At 33.6% G+C, this 23,741-nt stretch overlaps 1 protein-coding gene across 1 annotated transcript; it reads right to left on the bottom strand.

The window, feature by feature from the left end:
- Window positions 1–22,593: 22,593 nt before the first annotated feature.
- Window positions 22,594–23,541, bottom strand: LOC102957118 (olfactory receptor 14A2). Its single transcript, XM_007084996.1, has one exon. It carries the CDS (start codon window positions 23,539–23,541, stop codon window positions 22,594–22,596), a length of 948 nt encoding a protein of 315 aa, XP_007085058.1.
- Between the last annotated feature and the right edge of the window lie 200 nt (window positions 23,542–23,741).

The raw sequence follows: 23,741 nt of genomic DNA, 5'->3' as shown, positions 1-23,741 counted from the left end.
ATACACCACATTTTTGGCAGAATGCAACTTCAAAGTCATCTAGAACAGTGATCCCAAATTCTAATGGACATGTGAATCACTTGAGGGTGATGTGAAAATATAGATTATAATTCAGTCATCTGTGGAGGGCCCTGTGATTCTGCATTGCACATGAATTAACAGAAGGCACCACTGGATGAGGACCCTAATCTGAGGAGGAAGGGTCTAACATCCTTTGATTTTTTAAAATAAATACTATAAAGAACAGGGTGATGACATGACTCTCCCCTGGTTGGTTGGGTAGTAAAGGATCTCGATTATTAATTAATTATTCTAATAAAGAAAAAATATATCTTACTTTAGATATTGTGAGATGAGACAGAACAATAAGAAATACAAAGGAAAGAAGCTCATCAGGAGCACCTGGGTGGCTCACTCAGTGGAGCATCCGACTTTGACTTGGGTCATGATTTCACTGTTCTGGAGTTTGAGCCCAGCGGTGGGCTCTGGGGTGACAGTTCAGAGCCTGGGGCCTGCTTCAGATTCTGCATCTCCCTCTCTGCCTCTGCACCCTGCCCCGTTCATGCTCTCTCTCTCTCTCTCTCTCTCTCTCAAAAATAAATGAACATTAAAGAAGAAGAAGCTCACCAGCAAAAAATGCTAAATAATGGCTTTCGCAAATTTCTTAAAGCTATTATACCCAACATCTGTATCATTCATAGCCAATATATATGCAATAACTTTTCTACCTCAAAGTACTTATGACCATTGTTAATGTCTTTGGTATTGTTTAATTGTTCCCTAAAAATGTAGTCAAGAAGCTGCCATTTAAATGTAAACTTACAATAATAGATAACAGTAGCCAACATATAGTGAATGCTTACTTGGAAGTCACTAGCATAACACGATCATTGTAAATCCTATTACTTTGGTTTTATCATCATTCTACTAGTTTTAAAAATGAGAAAACTGAAGCACACAGAAGTGAGAGAAATTACCCCACATGGAGCTGTGAGTTTCAGTTCTGTAAGTTCAATGCCAGAGCCATAGCACATTGCAGCTGCTGCTTTCAGAGACACTTTTTAAATGGGTCTCTATTGAGTCTGATTGACAGGTTCAAATAAATTATATTTTAATTTATATTCAAATGGTCAACCATTTCTAAAATATATTAACATGAAATGATTCTATATTAAATTAAATAATGTGAATAAAATAATTATTTTTCATTTTCAAAATTTAAAAAGCAATTGTTATGACTATATGTTAAACAATAAATAGAATATCTGTTTCCATACTATGAAATGATAATTTCAGGTTTGGCTTCCAATTATATTGCTGAATTTCTCAGATATCATGAACTAATAATATTTATTTGAAGTATGTGATGATTATGCCCCACATTTGTATATATTGCTCTATGTTTGAGTACTTTTACTATTAATTCTAAGGTGGAAAGTCTACGGGACTTTGGCATGTGGCAAAGTTTTTAAAAACTTAGATGAATAGTTTGATTTACTGGTTTTAAGTAAATGGCCTTTTGATTTTTCAAATTAACTAACAATGATCATTCTTTTTTATGAGAGTCCTCGTTTTTGACAATTTAGTGAGAGTTTAATAAGTAATTTTAATTTGTTACATTTGAAAAATGATTTTGAATGCATAAAAACAGTTGCTTTTATACATGAAATATTTTAGTAAAAATAACACATTTATATTATTTCTGAATCATAAGAAATTTCAGGAATTAAATGCTGCGATGGCTATATGTTACAGAACCAATTTGTGATAACAAATTTACCCATTCATTGATCAATTATTAAATAGAACACAGGAAGCAAGTAATAATCCTGTTCACTTACCCAGTTGTAATTCTTTCCGGTGTATATATAAACTCTATAAATTGTTTTTGGACTTTATCCTTTCCCTGATTTTTCTTTTCTTTTCTCTTCTTTTCTCTTCTTTTCTTTCTTTCTTTCTTTCTTTCTTTCTTTCTTTCTTTCTTTCTTTCTTATGCCATATATTATTAATTTAAAAATACTGTGTTTCTATTGCAATCTTCCTTTCTTTCTTTTTTTAAAAATTTGGTTACCTCATCATTTTATACAACATTCTCTTAATACTCAGTATTGTTTAATTAGATAATCTTCCATAGCCTTTGAAACTTATTCTTAGTCTTTCTCTGTTTTTTATTTTGTTTTGTTTTCTTTTGTTTTTCCTGTCCTTCTGATCCACTCTTGTCTTAGCTACATTCAATTTTATTTTTGGTACTTTACATTTTCTCCATCTCAATCTCTCTCTTAGTGATCTCCATACTGAAAACAATTTGCTATTAAGTAATTAGTTACGTATGTGTGAATCTTCTGGGAAAAGGCGATAATTTTACACTCTCTTGAGTACTTAGGGCTACTTCAAGAAGAAAAGAACTTTCTAAATGGAGGTTTCAAAATATTTTCAAGCATTTGATTTAAGTAACTATAATTTAATAAAGATCTTGGATGGGGTAAAAGAGATATTTCCTTGTTACATATATTAATGTGAGGGTTTTTGTTTTGTTTTGTTTCGTTTTGTTTTTCTGAGTTCTTAGAAAATGCAAATATTCAATGATTCTATTTCTCAAATCTTTATTTTTATCTTTTAATTTTTTAAAAATTTAATTATAGTTTAATTAACATACAGTGTTAGTTTCAAGTGTAAAGCAAAGTGATTTAATAATTCTGTACATCACACAGTGCTTAGCATAAGTTCACTCCTTCATCACCATCACCTATTTAACCAATCCCCCAACCTACCTCCCTTTTGGTCACCTTCAGTTTGTTTTCTGTAATTAAGAGACTGTCTCCTGTTTCCTCTGTGTTCATTTGTTTTGTTCTTAAATTCCACATATTAGTGAAATCATATGGTATATGTCTTACTCTAACTTATTTCACTTAGCATAAGAATCTCTAACTCCATCCATGTCATTGCACATGGCAAGATTTCACCTTTTTATTGCTGATTTCATTTTTATTCATTATATAAATATATATATATTTTTTTCCTTTTTAAATTTTATTTATTTTGAGAGACAGAGAGAGACAGAGCAAGAGAGACAGCATATGAGCAAAGGAGGGGTAGAGAAAGAGGAATAAAGAGAGAATCTCAATCAGGCTCTGCACTGTCAGCTCACAGCATGATGTGGCACTTGAAGCTATGAACTGTGAGATCATGACCAGAGCCAAAATCAAGAGTTGGATGCTCAACTGAGATTCCCAGGCACCATGGAATTAAATCCCACTTGATCTTGTTAAATGATTATTTTAAAATGAATTATTGAATTCAGTTTGCTAGCATTTTGTTGAGTACTTTTGCCTCTGTATTCACCAGATATATTGTCCTTTAGTTCTTTTTTTGTGGTGTCTTTATTTAGTTTTGGTATCAGAGTGATAGGAGTGCCATGGAATGAATTTGGAAGGTTTTCTTCTTCTATTTATTTGGAACAGTTTGAGAATAGGTAGTACCTCTTAAATGTTTGGTAGAATTCACTTGTGAAACTTTCTGGTCCTGGACTTCTGTTTTTGGATTTTTTTTTTTTTTTTTTGATTACTGATTTAATCTCCGTGCTGGAATTGATCTGTTCAGATTTTCTATTTCTTACTGTTTTAGTTTTAGTAAGTTATCTGTTTCTAGGAATTAAACCACTTATTCTAAATTGCCCAATTTGTTAGCATGTCAGTTTTCATAATATACTTTTACAATTGTTAGTATTTTTGTGGTGGTGTTGCTATTTTTCCTCTTTCAGTTGTGATTTTGTTTATTTGAATGCTTTCTTTTCTGTTTTTGACGAGGCTGGTTAGAGGTTTATCAATTTTATAGATGTTTTTCAAAGAACCAGCTCCTGGTCTCATTATCTGTTCTATTGTTTTTGTTTGTTTGTTTATATATCATTTATTTCTGCTCTAATGTTGATTTTTCCCTTCTTTATTCTGGGTTTGGGCTTTGTTGTTATTTGTCTATCTCTTTTAGGTGAAGGTTAGCTGTTTATTTGAGATTTTTATGCTTTTTGAGGCCTGTATTGCTATAAACTTCCTTCTTAGAAATGTTTTTGCTTCATCTCAAAGTTTCTGACTATTGTGTTTTCATTTTCATTAGTATCCATGTGATTTTGATTTCTACTTTGATTTCACGGTTGATCCATTCAATATTTAGTAGCATTTTATTTAACCTCCATTTAGTTGTCTTTCCAGATTTTATTCATCTGCTTGATTTCTTGTTTTATAGTAATGTGATCAGAAAAGATGCATGAGTATTATTTCAATCTTTTTTAATGTGTTGAGGCTTTTTTTGTGGGCTAGTATGTGATCTATTCTATAGAATGTTCCATGTGCCCTTTAAAATATGTGTATTCTGCTCTTTTAAGATGAAATGTTCTGAATATATATGTTAAATCTATCTGGTCCAGTGAGTCCTTCAAAACCACTGTTTCTTTCTTGATTTTCTGATTGGATGCTCAATCTATTGATGTAAGTGTGGTATTGAAGTTCTCTGGTATTATTTTAATACCATTGATTAGTTCGTTTATATTTGTTATTAACTATTTTATATATTTGTAAGCTCCCTTCTTGGGCACATAATATTTATAATTGTTATATGTTCTTGCTGGATTGTCCCCTAATGATTGTATAGTGTCCTTCTTTGTGTCTTGCTACTGTCCCTGATTTAATGCCTATTTGTTTGAAACAAGAATTTTTACTCTGCCTTTCTTTTGACGTCCATTTGCATAATGAATGTCCATCCCCATGCTATCAATCTGCAGATGTTTTTAGTTCTGAAATGACTCTTTTTTAGACAGGATATGGATGGACTTTTTTTTTTTTTAATTCACTCTGTCACCCTCTGTCATTTGATTGGAGCATTTAGTTCATTTGCATTCAAAGTGATTATTGATAGATATGTATTCGGTGCCTAGGTGGCTCAGTCCATTAAGCATCCAACTTCAGCTCAGGTCATGATCTTAGGGTTGTGAGTTCAAGCCCCATGTTGGGTCTGTGGTGACAGCTCAGAGCCTGGAGCCTACTTCATATTCTGTGTCTCCCTCTCTCTCTCCCCCTCCCCCACTTGTGCTCTCTCTCTATCTCTCTGTGTCTCTCTCTCATAAATAAACTTAATTTTTTATAGATATGTATTTATTGCCATTTTGTTACTGATTTTGTCGTTACTTTTGGAGTTTTTCTCTTATATTTTCTTCTCTTTCTCTCTGTCCTGGTTTGCTTGTTTTCATTATTGATATACTGCATGCCTTACCTTTTTTTTTTTTTTTTTTTTTAATAAACAGTCAACTTTATTGGGCTCAGACCAGGTCTGAAAGCCCTCTACGTATTGGTCAATTTTCTTCTCTATGTTCTATTAGGTCTGTTGTATAACCCCATGAGCTGCCTTACTACTTATTTTCTGCATATGCATTCTTGAGTTATGGATTTGTGGTTATCATTTGGTTTATATATATAACATCTTCCGCATTTAACAATCTATATTAATGTGAGGATTACCTAATTTTAACATTTATTTATGTATTTTTTGAGACATAGAGAAATAGAGTGCACGTGCATGAGCAGGGGAGGGGCAATGGGTGAGGGAGAGAGAGAGAATCTTAAGCAGGCTCCCCGCCCATTGGAGAGCCCAACACAGTTCTTGATCTTACAACTGTGAGATCATGAAATCAAGAGTTGGAAGCTTAACTGACTGAGTCACCCGAGCGTCCCGGGATCACTTAATTTTAAACTCATTCTTTACTCCTCTCCCTCCACAATCAGTTATTTGATATCATATTTTATAAACTTCTATTTTTTGAATCCTTTGAATCCTTTTGAATCCTTTGAATTCTTTGAATCCTATTTTTTTAATCCTTTTTAGTTTTTTATTGCTTTTTTGTTTTTTACTTTCATATTCTCACTTACAATATTTTCCTGTCCACTCAAAGAATATTAAATATTAAATATTTTTCTAGGGCTGTTTAGTTTAGTGGTCATGAATTCCTTTAGGTTTTGCTTGTAAGAAAGTCTTTAATTCTCCTACTATTCTAAATGATAGTCTTGCTGGATGGAATGTTTTTGTTATTTTTTAATTGTTTTATGCACTTGGGTGCCTCCATGTTGAGTGCATAAATATTTACAATTTTTATATCCTCTCTTTGGATTGTCCCTTTATGATTTTATAGTTTCCTTTTTTTTTATGTTTGTTACAGACTTCATTTTAAAGTTTATTTTGTTCCATATAAGTATTGCTACTCCATCTTTATTTTGACAACCATTTGTGTGATGTTTCTCTATCCCCTCAATTTTTTTCTCTATCCCCACTTTTTTAAGACATTATTTTTAAGTAATATCTGCAACCAAGGTGGAGCTTGAACTCACAATCTTGAGATCAAGAGTCAAATGCTCCACTGAGTCATCCAGGTGTCCCATACCCTCACTTTGAATCTACAGTTGGTAGGTTTGAAATGAGTCTCTTATAGGTAGGATATAGATGGGTTTTGTGTCTTCATCCATTCCATAACCCTATGTCTTTTTATTGGAGCATTTAATCCATTTATATTCAAAGTAATTATTGATAGGTATTTTTTTTCCCATTTTGTTGCTGTTTTGTGGTTGTTTCTATAGCTTTTATCTGATTTTTTTTTTCTTGTGCTCTTTTTCATGGTTTGTTGGATTTCTCTAATGACATACTTGGGTTCCCTTCTCTTTTTTCTTTGCATATCTATTTCTCATTTTTCAATCATGGTTATCATTAGGTTTGCATATAACATCTTCTATATGTAGTAGTCTATATTATGTTGATGACCACTTAAGTTTGAACCCATTCTTTACTCCTCTACTCTCCATATTATAGGATATTTTATATCCTTTTATTTTGTGAATCCCTTAACTGCTTGATTTTTACAGAATTTCTTATTTTCATACTCTAGTTTATGGTCTTTCCTTTCCATTCAAGATGTCTTCTTTAATATTTCTTTTAGGGCTAGATTGGTGGTCATAAACTTATTTAGTTTTTGTTCTTCTGAGAAACTATCTTTTCTTCCATTCCCAATGTTATCTTTCCTGGATAGAGTATTTCTTACTGCAGATTTTTCCCTTTCAGCACTTTGAATATAGCATGCCACTTCCTCTGGCCTGCAAATTTTCTTCTGAAAAATCCACTGATAACTTTATGGCGTTTCCTTTGTATGTAACTGTCTTCTTATCTCTTGTAAATTTGTAAATTTTAAAACTCTTACTTTATGACTATGTTTTCCATTTTAATTATGTGTCTAATTATATGTGTGTGTGTGTGTGTGTGTGTGTGTGTGTGTCTAATTATATGTGACTTGTTTAGGTTGAATTTGTTGGGGAATCTCTGTGCCTCTTGTATTTGGGTCTCTGTTTACCTCCCCAGATTCAAGAAGTTTTCAGCTATTATCTATTCAAATACATTTTCTGCCCCCCCCTCCTCTTTTCTCTTTCTGGGTGTGAATGTGAATGTTATTATGCTTGATGTAATCATGTAGTTCTCTAAGTCTACTCTCATTATGCAGTATTTGCTTTTTTCTAATCAGTTCAGTTTGATTCCTTTAAATTACTCCATCGCCTAGGTCATTGATATGTTCCTCTATTTCCTGAATGCTACCATTTATTTCATCAATTATATATTTTATTTTATTTTTTGAGTTCTTCATATCTGATATGTTATTTCTTATTTCTTTTTCCAAGGGTATCACTGGGGTCCTCTACCCTTTTCTGAAGTATAGTGATTATCTTTATGATCATTACTTTAAAATTTGTTATCAAGCATATTACTTCTTTCCCTTTCCCTTAGATGTCCTGGGGTAATTTTATACTGTTCTTTCATTTGGGACACATTCTTTATCTACTCAATTTCTCTACCTCTCTCTGTGTATATCTGTGGGTTAGGAAAATCATGTTTTCTGCTCTTAAAAGTAGTGGTTTTACTAATAACAGGTCCTGTATTGCCATGCAGTGCAGGGTCCCCTGTTCAGCAGGAACTGGAACTTCAGGGGAGTCTTCTATGTATGTTGCTTGTATCTTGTTATTGTGTCTGAGTCACTTTTCCTTTCATTCCAGACATCTGCATTGAGTCTTTGCCTGTTGTAGGCTGTGCTTGCTCTCTGTGACGTTACTGAGATCCAGGCAGGCAAGTTTTAATGGGAAATGACAGCAGAAGTGCTCAGAAGTATGGTGGTGGTTTTAGCAAAACTTTCACTGAACCACTTGTCCTAGGCCAGAAGCCCACAGCCTGGTGGTGGCAGGGTCATAGAACATGGTGGCAGTGTTGGTGACCAGTGGCATGGTGTGTCTGTGAGGGTATCAGCAGGGCAGGGCACATGCATGGCATTATCAAGATTTACATTGAGATGCTAGCCCTAGGCCAGAGCCCCCAAACTGTAGTGGCTGTGGGGGCATAGTGCATGCACACAGCAACTGGGTGGAGGTATATGTAGAGTTAACAAAATTTTCATGGAGCCCAGGACCAAGGACAGCATGTTTGGAGAGGGTATATCCTCAGAAGAGCACCTGGGTGAGCTCATTGCTAGCAGGTTACATAGTGTCTGTGTAGTGCTGCCTCCTACAGGTGGCTATGTGTTTATGCAGTGGATAGGGTAGGTAAATTGTCCTTGCCAGCTCCTTTAGTCTCCATGAAGTCTCCCAACATGCTCTGAAATCAGTATAAACAGATTTTCCTCTCATTGTGCAAGGTGTTGCTTGTATGCTGCCTCTCCTTGGGTTGTTGTCTTTCTAAGGATGGGGACTCAGTCATGCTTCTGGTTCACCCAGTGCTGTCAGCTTTTTAAAACTCCAGGCTCTAAGCTCTATTGGCTATACAAACTTATAGGATTCAGTCCCTGTGGTTTTAAAAGCCAGATGTTACAGGGATTTGTTTTCCCTCTATGGGCTCCTTGGTGCTTTTCCCTCTCCATGACAAGAGCTTCCTCCCTTCTGTGGACAGCTCCTGATCACTGTTTCTGTCCTTCCTAACCTTTCAGATGCAGCTTCTTTTCTACATTTATCATGTAGTTTGTTCTGCCAGTCTTTAGATCACTTTCTGGTTATTTCCTTGGATATGATTGATATCTAGCTTTAAGTATGGAATGAGATGAGCTTAAGATCCTCTTACTCTGCCATCTTGCATTTCCCCAGTTCATTCATTTTTTATGTAATTAATATGTGTTCTGCTTGATTGTGGTTGAAGAGGCCATATACAAAAGACACACAAATAATATCATCCTCAATGGGGAAAAACTGAGAGCTTTCTCCCTAAGGTCAGTAGCACAACCAGGATGTCCACTATCACCAGTGTTATCCAACATAGTGTTTGAAGTCCTAGCCTCAGCAATCAAGCAACATAAATAAATAAAAGCCATCTAAATCTTCAGGGAGGAAGTCAAACGTTCATTCTTCACAGACAACATAATACTCTATGGGAAAGCCTAAAAGACTTCACCAAAAAACTGCTAGAACGGATACATGAATTCATCAAAGTCACACATATAAAATCAATGTACAATGGTGCATTTCTATATACCAATAATGAAGTAGCAGAAAGAGACATCAAAGAATCGATCCCATTTACAATTGTCCCCTACCCCCCAAAATAAAATGCCTAGGAATAAACTTAACCAAAGAGGAGAAAAATGTGTACACTGAAAACTATATAAAGCTAATGAGAAAAGTTAAAGAAGACACAAATCAAAAAACATTCCATGGTCATGGATTGGAAGAACAAATATTGTTAAAAAGGCCAATACCAGCCAAACCAATCTACACATTCAATGCAATCCTTATCAAAATAACACTAGCATTCTTCACAGATATAGATCACACAATTCTAAAATATGTATGTTACCAGAAAATACCCTGAGTAGCCAAACTAAGGTTGAAAAAGAAAACCAAATCTAGAGGCATCACAATTCTTGACTTCAAGCTGTATTACAAAGCTGTAATCATCAAGACAGTATGGTACTGGCACAAAAACAGGCATATAGCTAAATGGAACAGAATAGAAAACACAGAAATGGACCCACAAATGTATGGCCAACTACTTATTGACAAAACAGGAAAGAACATACAGTGGAAAAAAAGACAGTCACCTCAGGAAATGGTGCTGGGAAAACTGGACAGCAACATGCAGAAGTATGAGCCTTGACTACTCTCTCACCATACACAAAAATAAAACGGATGAAAGGTCTAAACGTAATACAGGAAGTCATCAAAATCCTAGAAGAGAAAAAAGGCAACAACCTCTTGTACCTTGGCTGTAGCAACTTCTTACCAGACATGTCTCCAGAGGCAAAGGAAACAAAAGCAAAAATGAACTATTGGGACCTCATCAAGATAAAATGATTATGCAAAGTGAAGGAAACAATCAGCAAAACTAAAAAGCAACTGATGGAATGGGAGAAGATATTTACAAATCACACACTGGATAGACGGTTAGTATCCAAAATCTATAAAGAACTTATCAAACTCAGCATCCTAAAACCAAATAATCCAGTGAAGAAATGGGCAAAATACATGAATAAACACTTTTCCAAAAAAAGACAGCCAGATGGCTGACACATGAAAAGATGCTCAACATCACTCCTCATCAGGGAAATACAAATCAAAACCCACAATGAGATATTAACTCACAGCTGTCAGAATGGCTAACATTAACAACTCAATCAACAACAGATGTTAGTGAGGATGTGGAGAAAGGGGATCCCTTTTGTATTGCTGGTGGGAATGCTAATTGGTACAGCCACTCTGGAAAACAGAATGGATGTTCCTCAAAAAATGAAAAAAAAAAAAATAGAACTACCCCATGATTCAACAATTGCACTAATAGGCATTTATCCAAAGGATACAAAAATGCTGATTCGAAGGGTCACATGCACCCCAGTGTTTATAACAGCACTTTCGACAATAGCCACAGTATATAAAGAGCGCAAATGTCCATGAACTGATGAATGGATAAAGAAGATCTAGTGTACATATGACATCATCTTTACAATGGAATATCGTTCAGCAATCAAAAATAATAAAATCTTGCCATTTGCTGAAACATGGATGAAATTAGTGAGTATTATGCTAAGCAAAATAAGACAGAGAAAGACAACTATCATATTATTTTACTCATATGTGAAAGTTAAGAAACAAAACAGATGAGGGGCACCTGGGTGGCTCAATCAGTTAAGTGTCCAACTTTGGCTCAGGTCTCACCATTTGTGAGTTTGACCCTTGCATTGGGTTCTGTGTTGACAGCTCAGAGCCTGTAACCTGCTCATAATCTGTGTTTCCCTCTCTCTTGCGTCTCCCCCACTAGTCCCCTCTCTCTTTCTCAAATTAAATAAACCTTAAAAAAATAAATAAAAGAAACAAAATAGATGAACATTGAGGAAGAGAAGCAAAAATAAGATAAAAACAAAGAGGGAGAGAAACCATAACAGACCCTTAAGTATAGAGAAAAAACTGAGGGGTGCTGTGTGGGGAGATAGGCTAAATGGGTGATGGGCATTAATGAAGGCCCCTGTTGGGATGAACACTGGGTACTAAATGTATATGATGATTCACTAAAATCTATTCCTGAAATTGTTATTACACTATATGTTAACTAACTTACAAGTAAATAAAAAAAAATATTGAAACTATTTTTAAGTAGATAAATTTTCAAAATATTATTAAAAACTTATTTTATAAACAATAATCCCTATTACATCAATGTAATTGACTTGTTATTAATAATTATGTAGTTGGGTTCAACACTGCATTTTTGTAAGATCCAGAATTCACTTCCTGCCAAGGACACAATGAATCTATAACTATATATGGAATGAAAGAGACTAAAAACTGGATAAATAGATGCTTCAAAACAACATATAATTGGACAACATTGAAATGAAAAGGAGGCAAATACACAGACACCCCATTAAGAAAAACATACCTTAGGTATGGCAATTCTCAATTAAGGATGCATCAAATGTACAGAATGTTCCCCTAAGGAGTGAAAGATTAAATCTTGCCATCAAGCACACCAACCTTTTGATACTGCACAACATTGATGAGCCCCTAAAACACTGGGCTGCGAAAATATATCGGGATTACTATAAGGAAGATTATAAATCCGGAAGTACTGGAAAACCCACTTTTAAAGGGCTTACACATAGGCTCACTCAACCTAGAATCCAGAAAAACACACATTTGAAAAGTATATAGACCAAAGATAAAGGAGATCCATTTACTATTGAAACGTATATAGACCAAAGATAAAGGAGATCCATTTACTAAGCTCAAGAAGTCTGCCAGAGAAGCAAAAAATAGCAAAGACTCTCCTGGGGACCTGTGATACTGGCAGGAGCCATATATATATATCTATATATATATATATCTATATATATATATATAGATATATATATATAGATATATATCTATATATCTATCTATCTATCTCAGGTTACATCACTAATATAAGCATAGGCCCATACCGTTTTATAACTCTCTTTATTTCTTGCTTGTTACAGTAGACAGAGTGCCCTATCCGCCAACACCCTGGAACAACCATGCCTCACCATTGGGCTAGTAACCAGCCCCACTCCTTCATGTGCCATAGCACATGTAAATAAACATAGTTAGAAGATAGTTAAGGAGATAGAAAATGTAAGAAAATACCAAACAGAAGTTATAACTGAAATGAAAAATACACCACAATGGTCTAACAGCAAACTGGATAAAATAGAATATCAAATTAGTGAACTGGAAGACAGAACAATGAAACCTGGACACAGCAGAAAACAAACAAATAAACCAACAAACAAACACAAGGTGTAAGTAAAAATGCCTTAAGGGACAACTGGGATAACATCAAGGAGAATAAAATTACAGAGATGCCAGTAAACAAAGGGAAATAGAAAGGAACAGGAAAACAAAATTGAAGAAATGATAGCAGAAAACTTGTCTAATCTAAGGAAGGAATTAGACATCCAAGTCCAGGAAACCCAGAGAAATCCAAATAAGATAAAATCAAAGAGATCCACATCAAAATACATTATAATTAAAATGGTAACATTTTAGAATAAAGAGAGAATCTTAAAAGCATCATGGGAAAAAAGCAAAACAAAACAAAACAAAAAACCTTACATACCTGGGAAACCACATGAGCCTCTCAGAAGTGTTTCTGCAGAAACTAAAGGCTGAAGTGAGAGACATGACCTATTCAAAGTGTTATGGAAAAAACAAAACAAAACAGAAAAAGAAAGAAAACTTTAACCAAGAACTTTCCAGATAAGCAAAAGCTAAAGGAGTTTATCACGACTATATTGGACTCACAAGAAATGTTAAGGTAACTTCATTAAGGAGAAAAAAAATGGCACTAATTAATGTAAGGAAACATGAAAGACAGGAAAAACAAACTAACTTGAAAAAGTAAATACAGGAGCACATGGGTGGCTCAGTTGGTTGAGTGTCCAACTTCGGCTCAGGTCATGATCTCCCAGTTTGTGGGTTTGAGCCCTGCATCAGGTTCTGTGCTGACAGCTCAGAGCCTGGAGCATGCTTCAGATTCTGTGTCTTCTTCTCTCTCTGCCCATCCCCCAACTCACTCTCTGTCTCTCTCTCTTTCAAAAATAAACATTATTTTTTTAAATAAAAAAGAAAAAGTAAATATATAACAATGTTAGTAGATCAGTATTTAGCAAGCATATAAGTGAAAAGACAAATAAATTAAAATCACAATAATTAGTTAAGGGAAGCATAAAATAAAAAAAAAGATGTTAATGTATCATCAAATATCTAAAATGTGTAAGGAGAAGTAAAGACTAAACCTTTGAAATGCATGTAATCAAGTTGTTAACAACTTAAAACAGAACTATTTACATAAGATATTTTATATAAACTTCGTAATAGCCCTAAGGAAAATAAAACATAAATATACAAATGAAACTGAAAAATAAATCTCAGCATAACACTAAAAGTCACCAAACCACAAAGGAAGAGAGGAAAGAAGAAAATGACAGAGAGAAACTTCAAAAACAGCCAGGAAAACAAGAACAACAACATCACAGTAAGTATTAAAATATCAATAATTACTTTAAATGCAAATGGACTAAATTTGCTGGTCAAAAGAAATAGAATGGCTGCATGGATAAAATCTAAAGACATAGAATGGCTGAATGGATTAAACAAAACAAAACAAAACAAAACAAAACTACCCATCCACCTGCTGCTTACCAGAGTTTCACTTTAGAAGTAAGGATATACACAAGCTGGAAGTGAAAGAATGAAAAAAGGCACTCTATTCAAATGAGAATTTAAAAAAAAATACAAAGAAAAACTGTAGTAGCTATAATGATATCAGACAAAATAAATTTTAAAACTGAAAATGGAATACAAGGCAAAACCTGGCACTATATATTGAGAAACATGTTAATCCAGCAGGCAGATATAACATTGGTAAATCTCCATGTGCCCAACATAGGGACACCAAAATATATAAAGCAAATATTAAAAGACTTAAAATGAGTAATTGAAAATATAAAAATAGTAGGAGACTTTCATTCCCCACTATTATGAATGGATAAATCATTAAGAGAAAAAAATAACCAAGAAACAACAGCTTTTATAGACACATTAGATGAGATGGACTTAATAAATATATGCAGAATATGCCATCCTGAAGCAGAAGAATACAAATTCTTTTCCAGTACACATGACATATTCTCCAGGATAGAGTATATATTGGGTCACAAAACAGGAACTAGTAAAATCAAGAAAATTAAAATCATATAAAATAATTTTCTCACCATAAAGGCATTAAGCTAGAAATTAATTTAAGGAAGGAAATGGGTCCTCTTTAATAACCCTGTTCCTTTCTGAAAAAATAAAAAAAAAATTAAAGAAGAAAATGGGAAAACCACAAAAATGTAAGGATTGAGTGATATGCTACTAAATAACCAATGGGTCATCCAAAAAATCAAAGCAAACATTAAAACATATCTAGGGAAAAATGAAAATAGAAATATAATGTACCAAAATGTACAAGATGCAGCAAAAGCAGTTCCAAGAAAGAAGTTCTTAGCAATATAGGCTTACCTTAGGAAAGGAGAAAAGTCTCAGGCAATCCAACTTTACACCTAGAAGAACTAGAAACTGAATAAACAAAACATCAAATTAGTAGAAATAAATATAAAAATCAGAGTAGAGATAAATGGAATAGAGACTTAAAACACAATAGAAAAGATCAATAAAAATAAGAGTTGGTTTTGTGAAAAGACAAACAAAATTGACAACCCTTAACTAACCAAAAAACAAAAATTAAAAAAGACTTAAATAAATAAATCAGAAATTAAAGGAGGGTGCCTTAGGTGGCTTAGTCAGTTAAGCCTCTGAATTTGGCTCAGGTCATGATCTCACAGTTCAAGGGTTTAAGGCCCGCCTCAGGCTCTGCACTGACAGCTCAAAACCTGGAGTCTCTTTCAGATTATTTGTCTCCTCCTCTCACCTCCACCTCCTCTCTCTCTGTCTGTCTCTCTCTGTTTCTCTCTCTCTCTCTCTAAGATAAGTAAACATTAAAACAATTACAATTGTTTTAAGAAATGAAAGAATTTACAACTATTAACAGAAATGCAAAGAATAAAAAGAAAACTACCATGAACAATTATATGCCAACACGTTGGACAATTTAGGAAAAATGTATAAATTTTGGAAATGTGCATCATTTCCAAGGAAATGAAGTTTTCCAAGGAAATAGAAAACTCTGAATAGATTGATTATTAGTAAGGAAATTAAAATTGTAATAAAAAACCACCAAACAAAGTATGTCTAGGATCAGATAGCTTCACTGGTGAATTCTACCAAACATTCAAAGATTTAATACCTATTCTTATCAAAATTTACAAGAAAATTGAAGAGGTGGGAAAACTTCAAATACATGTTATGATACCAGCATTACCATGACACCAAAACCAGACAAGGACACCACACAGGCAAATTGCAGGCCAAAAAAACTTTGAGAAATATAAATGGAAAAAAATAAAAAAAACTCTCAACAAAACGTTAGTAAATCAAATTTCACAATACATTGAAAGGATAATATACCATGATCGAGTGAGATATATTCCAGGAATGCAAGAAGGGTTCAACATCTATAAATCAATCAATGTGATACATCACCTTACCAAATGAAAGGTAAAAAAACATGATTATCTTTATAGATACATAAAACATTTGACAAGATCCATTTTATTATAACAAATTTCTTGTAAGTTTATAATAAAAAAAAACTCTCATCAAAGTGGGAATAGAGGAAATGTAACTCAACATAATGGAGGCCATATATAACAAGCGACACCTAACATTATAGTCCATAGTGAAAAGCTGAAAACTTTTTCTTAAGGAACAGAAACAAAGCAATGATGCCCATGTTCATCACTGCTATTAAACATAGTATTGACAGTCCTAGCCACAACAATTAGGGGAGGAAAAAAGAGTAATAAAAGCCACCAAATCAGAAAAAAAGTAAAACTGTCACTATTTGTGAATGATAGGCCACTATGCATAGAAAATATTAAAGACTCTGCCAAAATAAAAGAAACAAACAAACAAACAAAACAAAACAAACAAAAAACACTGTTAGAACTAATAAGTAAACTCAGTAAATTTGGAGAATAGAAAATTAATATTTAGAAATCTGTGGCATTTATACACAGAAGATGAAACAAAAAAGAAAGATTAATAACGGCATTTATAATTACATAAAATAAACATAAAACACCTACAAGTAAATTTAACCAAGAAAGACCTGATGAAAGAAATTTAAGGAGATAAATAAATAGAACAATATTCAATGCTGATGGATTGAGAAATTAGTATTGCTAAAATGTCCATACTATCCAAAACAATATACAAATTCAACACAATCCCTATCAAAATTCCAACAGCATTTTTCTCAAAAGTAAGACAAATAATGCCAAAAGATGTATAGAACCATAAATAAACAAACAAACAAATAAATAAACAAAAATGGCTAAACCTATCTTGAGAAAGAACAAAGCTTGTAGTATAATACTCCCTGATTTCAAACTATTACAAAGCTATAATAATAAAGGAAGTATGTATGATATTGGTACACATACAGACACATAGATAATGAATTGAATTAAAGGACCAGAAATAATCCCAGACATATATGGGTAATTAATCTACAGTAAAAGAGACAAGACTAGGGATATGTAATGGGGAAAAGATACTTTTTCAATAAATGGTGCTGAGTAAACTGAGCAGCCACATTCTGGAAAGAAGAAGAAGAAAGAAAGAAGGAAAGAAAGAAAGAAGGAAAGAAAGAAAGAAAGAAAGAAAGAAAGAAAGAAAGAAAGAAGAAAGAAAGAAGAAAAGAAAGAAAGAAGAAAGAAGAAAGAAAGAGAGAGAGAAAGAGAGACAGAAAGAGAGAAAGAGAGAAAGAGAGAAAGAAACAAACTAGACTGATACTTTGAAATTAACTGAAAAGGGATCACATAATTGTATATAAGACCTGACACCACAATATTCCTAGAAGACATTTGTCTTAGTGACATCTTTGTAGATTTGTCTCCCAATGCAAGTGACACAAAAGCAAAAATAAACTAATATGAATACACCAAACTAAAAAGCTCTGCACAACAAAATAAACCATTGCCAAATGAAGAGGAAATCTGCTAAATATAAGAACAAAATTTAAACCATACATTTGATGAGAGTTTAATATCCAAAATGTACAAAGGACTTATACAACTCAACAACAAAACAAATAACCCAATTTAAAAACAGGGCAGAGAACTTGAATAGAAATTTTCCAAAGAGGACATACAGATGGTGAACAGACACATGAAAAGATGTTCAACATCACTCATCAGGGAATGTGTGAATTAAAACCACAATGAGTTATCACTTTACACTTGTGAGAATGGTTAAAATAAAAGACACAAAAAATAACAAGTATTGGTGAATATGCAGAGAAAAGTTAATATTCATGCACTGTTGGTGGGAATGCAAACTGGTACAGCCACTGTGGAAAAGAATATGGAAGGTCCTCAAAAATTATGAAATACAATTACCATATAATTCACTAATTCCACTATTGAGTATTTTTACATAAAGAAAATTAAAACACTAATTCAAAAAGTTATATGCACCATCTATGTTTTCTGCAGAATTATTTGAAACAGCCAAGATATGGAAGCAACTCAAGTGTCCACCCATAGATGAATAGATAAAAAATAAGTGATATATTTATATATAAAAATATATATAATGTATATATACAAATAATATATATACAAACAAATAATGTATGTATACTATATGTACATACGTATTATACATAATAAATTATATATACAAATATATTTATATATAATATATATAAACACACATATATAATGCATATACACAAATAATATAAACATACACAAATAATATATATACACATTATATATGATATTATATATATGTGTATACACACACACACACATATATATATATATATATATATATATATATAATGGAATATTACTCAAGCTCTGCATCAGTACTGTGCTGACAGCACAGAGCCTGCTTGGGATTTTCCTTCCTTCTCTCTCTCATCCCTTCCCCATCTCAGGCACACACTCTGTCTCTCTCAAAATAAATATATAAACTTAAAAATCATCCTTTAAAAGAAATTCTATAAATTTATGAATACCATATGGAGGTAGAAATATACCAAATATTTATAACATAAATATATACAAACATGCAAAAATATATAAATAGAGAACTTATAGCTCTTATTCTAAATCTGTAGCCATGAGTCTGTAAAATAGAGTAATATTTCTGGTTTGTCTAAAATAGTTAGGTCTTGTCTTTTCTCCACTCAAATTTTCATCTGAATTGTGTTTCTAAAATTGGGATAATTTAAGGATGTTTGCTTACCAACATTTGTGGAGGAGAATTTCAAGACCTTCCCTTGTCCTGATAATGTAATCTAGTGCAGACTGTGGACTTAAGTGTAGGTGAGTGATGGAGGAGATATCTAGTGGCTGTCTGGATGTTTCCATGACCATGCTAGTGACCAAAACATGTAGTTTATTTCAAAGTAGTCTTTTACCTTTTCAATTTTGAGTACTTGCTTTTGGGGGGTTTTCAATTACTTGAGAGTCCTTGAGGTAGGGCTTGGCAAGGGGCCCAAAGTTCAAATGACTGTAGAAACTAGAGTTGGAAAAAATCTGGTAGAAGTAGACAGAAGGATGGAGGTGGTATTGGCTCAATAGGGGATATGCCAAAGGATTCAAGTGAACTGAATGGAAACTCTAAGGTAGCAAAAGGGGAAACACAAGGGGAAGTCATGGGAAGGAAGAAATCTCAGGTGAGCCATTTTGATAAGATCTTTTAATATTTTAATGCATCCATACCTTCTTTTCAGATTCAGATTAGAAAAGAAGCAGATTGAATTCCAAATTATTCTCGGCAATATCATGTCAACAAGAAGGGGATGGTCAGAGCAGGGCATACAGTCAGTAGGGATTCCAAATAGGGGTTTGAGTCATTGGAGAAATTTCCATGGGTAGAACAGGACCAAACTGGAAGAACAGAGAAACCTTAAAAAAAAATATCTCCTATCAGATTCTGAATATCACCTTCCAATTACTTTCCAATTTCAGCTCCTGGCCACAAAATTCTCAAAATAAAAATATCCTTTCAAAAATCTTATTATTAGCTTTCAACCAAAATGAGCAGTAAATATTTGTGAAAGAATTAAAGTCTTAAAAATGTTTTTCTTTTTTGTTTTAAACCAAGGGATTAAAAACCAAAGCTAATATGCCTTTTGTGATTTAATCATTAACTCAAGGAATGTCTCAAAAGAGAGTGCAAAATATGCACCCTTTTATGGTCCTGAATCATTCCCAAAGAGAGCCAAAAGAAAGACTTAGGTAATCTCCCCATAGCTGGTAACGGTCAATACTATGTTAGCTGCAGATGGGGTACAACCCACGTTTATTTCTTGCCAGACTGGGAGTTCTCAACCTGACAGTTGGTTTCCTGAACATGTAGAAACCAACTACCTGCATGCATAGGAGGGTGGAAAGCCAAACCATGTTCTCAGGACTCAAATAAGCAATAGGAATGCAATAGCTGTCCCTAGAAAGAAAGGCTTTCTTCTATAATCAATGGGTATCTCAAAAGCAATTTAACCAGAGTCAAAATCTAAGAAAGCATTTTCATTTTTTATCTTGCTACTTTAAATTTGGAAAAGAAGCAATAAAGAAGAGCTTTGTTTTGTTTTGCTTTTGTTTTGTTCTGTTTTTGTTTTCTCTCTCAGCTGGGCACTACGGAGTTACAGGAGAGCTGACTTTGATTAAAATTCTTACTTTCTGCCAACTTCTGCCAATTTTCCCATAATCCCTTCTGCATGATCCAGAGCTAATTCATTGACCCAGTCATACCTGTTCAAGTACTAGAAACTGTAGGGGATAAAAAAAATATTCTATACCCTTTCAGTTCTTGACTGCTACCCCTACAATAAAAGAAAATTATAAAATTTATTTAATGTAAGTATTATATGACAAGGGAGCTTTCATAAGGAAATGAAGACCCAAAGAAATGATTGAACCTGAGAGTTTTTATCCTAGATCTGATGAAGAGTGGAAAACCATGGAAAGATATAATAGGAGAAATAGAGCTAAGCATAATAAACTGGGGGAATAATTTCAAGATCTATTTGGTCAGATTACTCTCCTTATCCCATTACCTCTGGAGATATGGATGCTCCTTTCCAAGGGGAGTAGAGAAGGCACCCTTCACCTGAGGGCTTTATGATCTGCATCACAGAAATATAAGAAAACCTTTTCTGCACATGTCATTCTCACATTCTTTCAGGAAATTCAGCCTAACTCATTACCTGTCATCATAAGAATATGTCATTCCTTACAACTTCTATCCTAAAGATTTTAGTATCCATTACTGATTACATCACTTGTGATATGGATTATTAAAATGATGACTTTTCAATCACTCCTATATTTAACAGTTGCCAGTCTTCTAAAGAAAAAAAAATAGTTTTTCAATTAGTGTTTTCTCTCATAATAAAAACACATTATAGATAGTGAGGGAACAAAAATATCTCCAGGAATTTCCCATGAAATATTCAATTTCAAAATATTTAATCCAGTACCATTTTTTTACAATATAAATTTAACCATAAGCAGTCTAAGAATCTTTTTTTTTTTTTTGACAGATTTTCCCAGGTAATTCTGACAGTTGATACACACACCCATCAAACAAATCCAATTATGTTTGCCATATTTCTTTCTTTAAGGGTAAAGAACAAAAATAAGTGGGGACTTTTTCATGGATTCTATGGGAAATCTTAAAGATAATCTTATGTATATGATATATAAAAATTATATTTTATCATATATGAAAAAGCATAAGTATATATTTATAAATGATATTAGCATGGTAAAAACCAAAGTTGTCAGAGGATATTTGGGGACATGGTTAAATGAGATCATTTGTGCCTGAGAAAAAATATCAACCATCTATCACTTGATTAAAGTGGTTGATTAAAATATCAACCACTTTTAATCCAAGTGACAATAAAACATTTATATTATGATTTAAAAATAAAAGAATACGATTGAAAATATCTAAGAAACCTTTGTATTATTTTCCTTAAACAATGAAGGATGGAACAATGTCAATGTAAATCCCAGAGAGTTTTTATAAAACACAGAATCTTTATGTAGTTTTGTACAAATTAATTAAAAAAAAACATATTGGAGGCACTAGTGAAGAAGTCAAGAGAGTCCATCCCCAAGTGAGAAACTTCTGCTATAGTATTAATATATTTCATAGCTTCATGTCACTCATTAGAACCATTCATCATGCCATAAATAGTAGTAAGGGCCTTTCTGAATTATAGACAGGTAGACATGCAGGCATACATGTCTTATAGACTCAGACCTCTGCCTGGTGTCTCTCTGGAAATACTATTTACCCAGTTGATCAAGAGTTATCTTGGGGAACTGTGCTGAGATGTATTTCTCTCCAGGATTTTGTCTCTGTTTTATATGTCTCTCCTGAGTGTTGTTTATAGATGTAAGAACATCTCTAGAATGGCCCATAGCCTACTGCATTATGTTTGCTTACTTTTTGTTCTGCTTCAGCACTAGACAGTCTGATCCTTCAGAAAAGTGATATGAAAATATTATCTTGGTAGTTCAAATGCTTTTTATGGCACTGTACCTGTTGAAGTGCCTCATTTAAAAATATGTAATAAAATAGTGAAAATGAGATTAAATCACAAAAATTATAAACATCATGAGAAACAAGCAATTCTTTTAGAAGATCATACCACAAATGAAGAGATTCTTTGTCATTGAAGACCGCTGCATGAGAAACATGTGACACTTATGTGTTAGTTGTGTATAATGCCACTACCTGAACTGGAAACAGACAATTAGGCTGTTGAGAATTTATTTACATTGGTGTATGTGAGTACATAGTTTTCTTTTATCGAATTGTTCCAAAGTTAGGAATGAGGTAACTGATGAGAAAATCTATTGTGATCAGTAAGATACTATATCATTGATAGATGTTAGTTAGTATTAAAAGATGTGAGACCAAGTGTTTTCTGCAGCAATCTCATAAGAGCCCATTTCATGTCTTTGTTCCTCAGACTGTAGATTACAGGGTTGAGTATTGGAGGTATCACGGTGTAAACCACAGAAAGCAACCTGTCAATAACTAGGGGTGTATTTGAGGTTGCTTTCAGATAAACAAAACAGGCAGTTATAATAAAAAGAGTAAAAACAACAAGATGGGGAAAGCATGTGGAGAAAGCTTTTGACTGACCTTTTGTGGTAGGAATCTTCAGCACAGTGGAGAAAATATAAGCATAGGAGATCACAATACAGATGAAACAAGATATGCCTAAACACATACCTATCCCAATACTTGTATACACCACTAGGAGTGTTTCAGAACAGGAGATACTTAGTAATGAGGAAACATCACAGAAAAACTGTGGGATCACATTGGAGCCACAGAATGGCATGAAAAATGTGCCAGCAGTATACACAGTTCCAAAGAGTCCTCCAATGGCCCAGGAAACACCTGCCATCACTGTACAGGCACCAGCGTTCATGATGACTTCGTACTGCAGAGGACAGCATATGGCTACATAGCGGTCATAGGACATGGCAGTAAGGACAAATATCTCACTTGCTGAGAAGGAAGTCATGAAAAGTAGCTGGAAGGCACACCCTAAAATGGAGATGGAATTGCTGTATGTTAGGCTGTTGACAATCAATTTGGGGATTGGGACAGACACAAGGAAGACATCCAGGAATGACAAATTCTTCAGGAAAAAGTACATTGGTGTCTGTAGATGCTGGTCTAGGGTAATGAGAGTGATGATGAGAAGGTTACTCATCAGGACAGCCAGATAAATCAGTAGGAAGAGCACACCATATAATATCTGAAGCTCTTGGATGTCAGAAAACTCCACAAGAAGAAATCCTGTCACTAAGGTGACATTGGCCATGCTAGAATCTCTTCACTGCCTGTTAGGACAATGAAATAATGAAAAAGTCAATTTCTACCACCTGACCAGAACTATATTGATATATACCATCGTTTATTTGAAAAAGAGCCATCCTATGTATCTTAAATACTTCTACAGAAATTCCATCTTATTTTTTAAGGTAAAAGTGTTTCATAAGTAGTATGTGAATTCAATTAGTC

The sequence above is a fragment of the Panthera tigris genome, chromosome A1 (genome assembly GCF_018350195.1).
Source record: "Panthera tigris isolate Pti1 chromosome A1, P.tigris_Pti1_mat1.1, whole genome shotgun sequence".
Classification (NCBI taxonomy): Eukaryota; Metazoa; Chordata; class Mammalia; order Carnivora; family Felidae; genus Panthera; species Panthera tigris.
Note: the sequence above shows the minus strand (reverse complement) of the source record. Positions and strands in the feature narration are given on the sequence as shown.

Bases quoted from the DNA above. Each gene is read 5' to 3' on its own strand.
- LOC102957118 (XM_007084996.1), bottom strand. From the start codon at position 23,541: ATGGCCAATGTCACCTTAGTGACAGGATTTCTTCTTGTGGAGTTTTCT.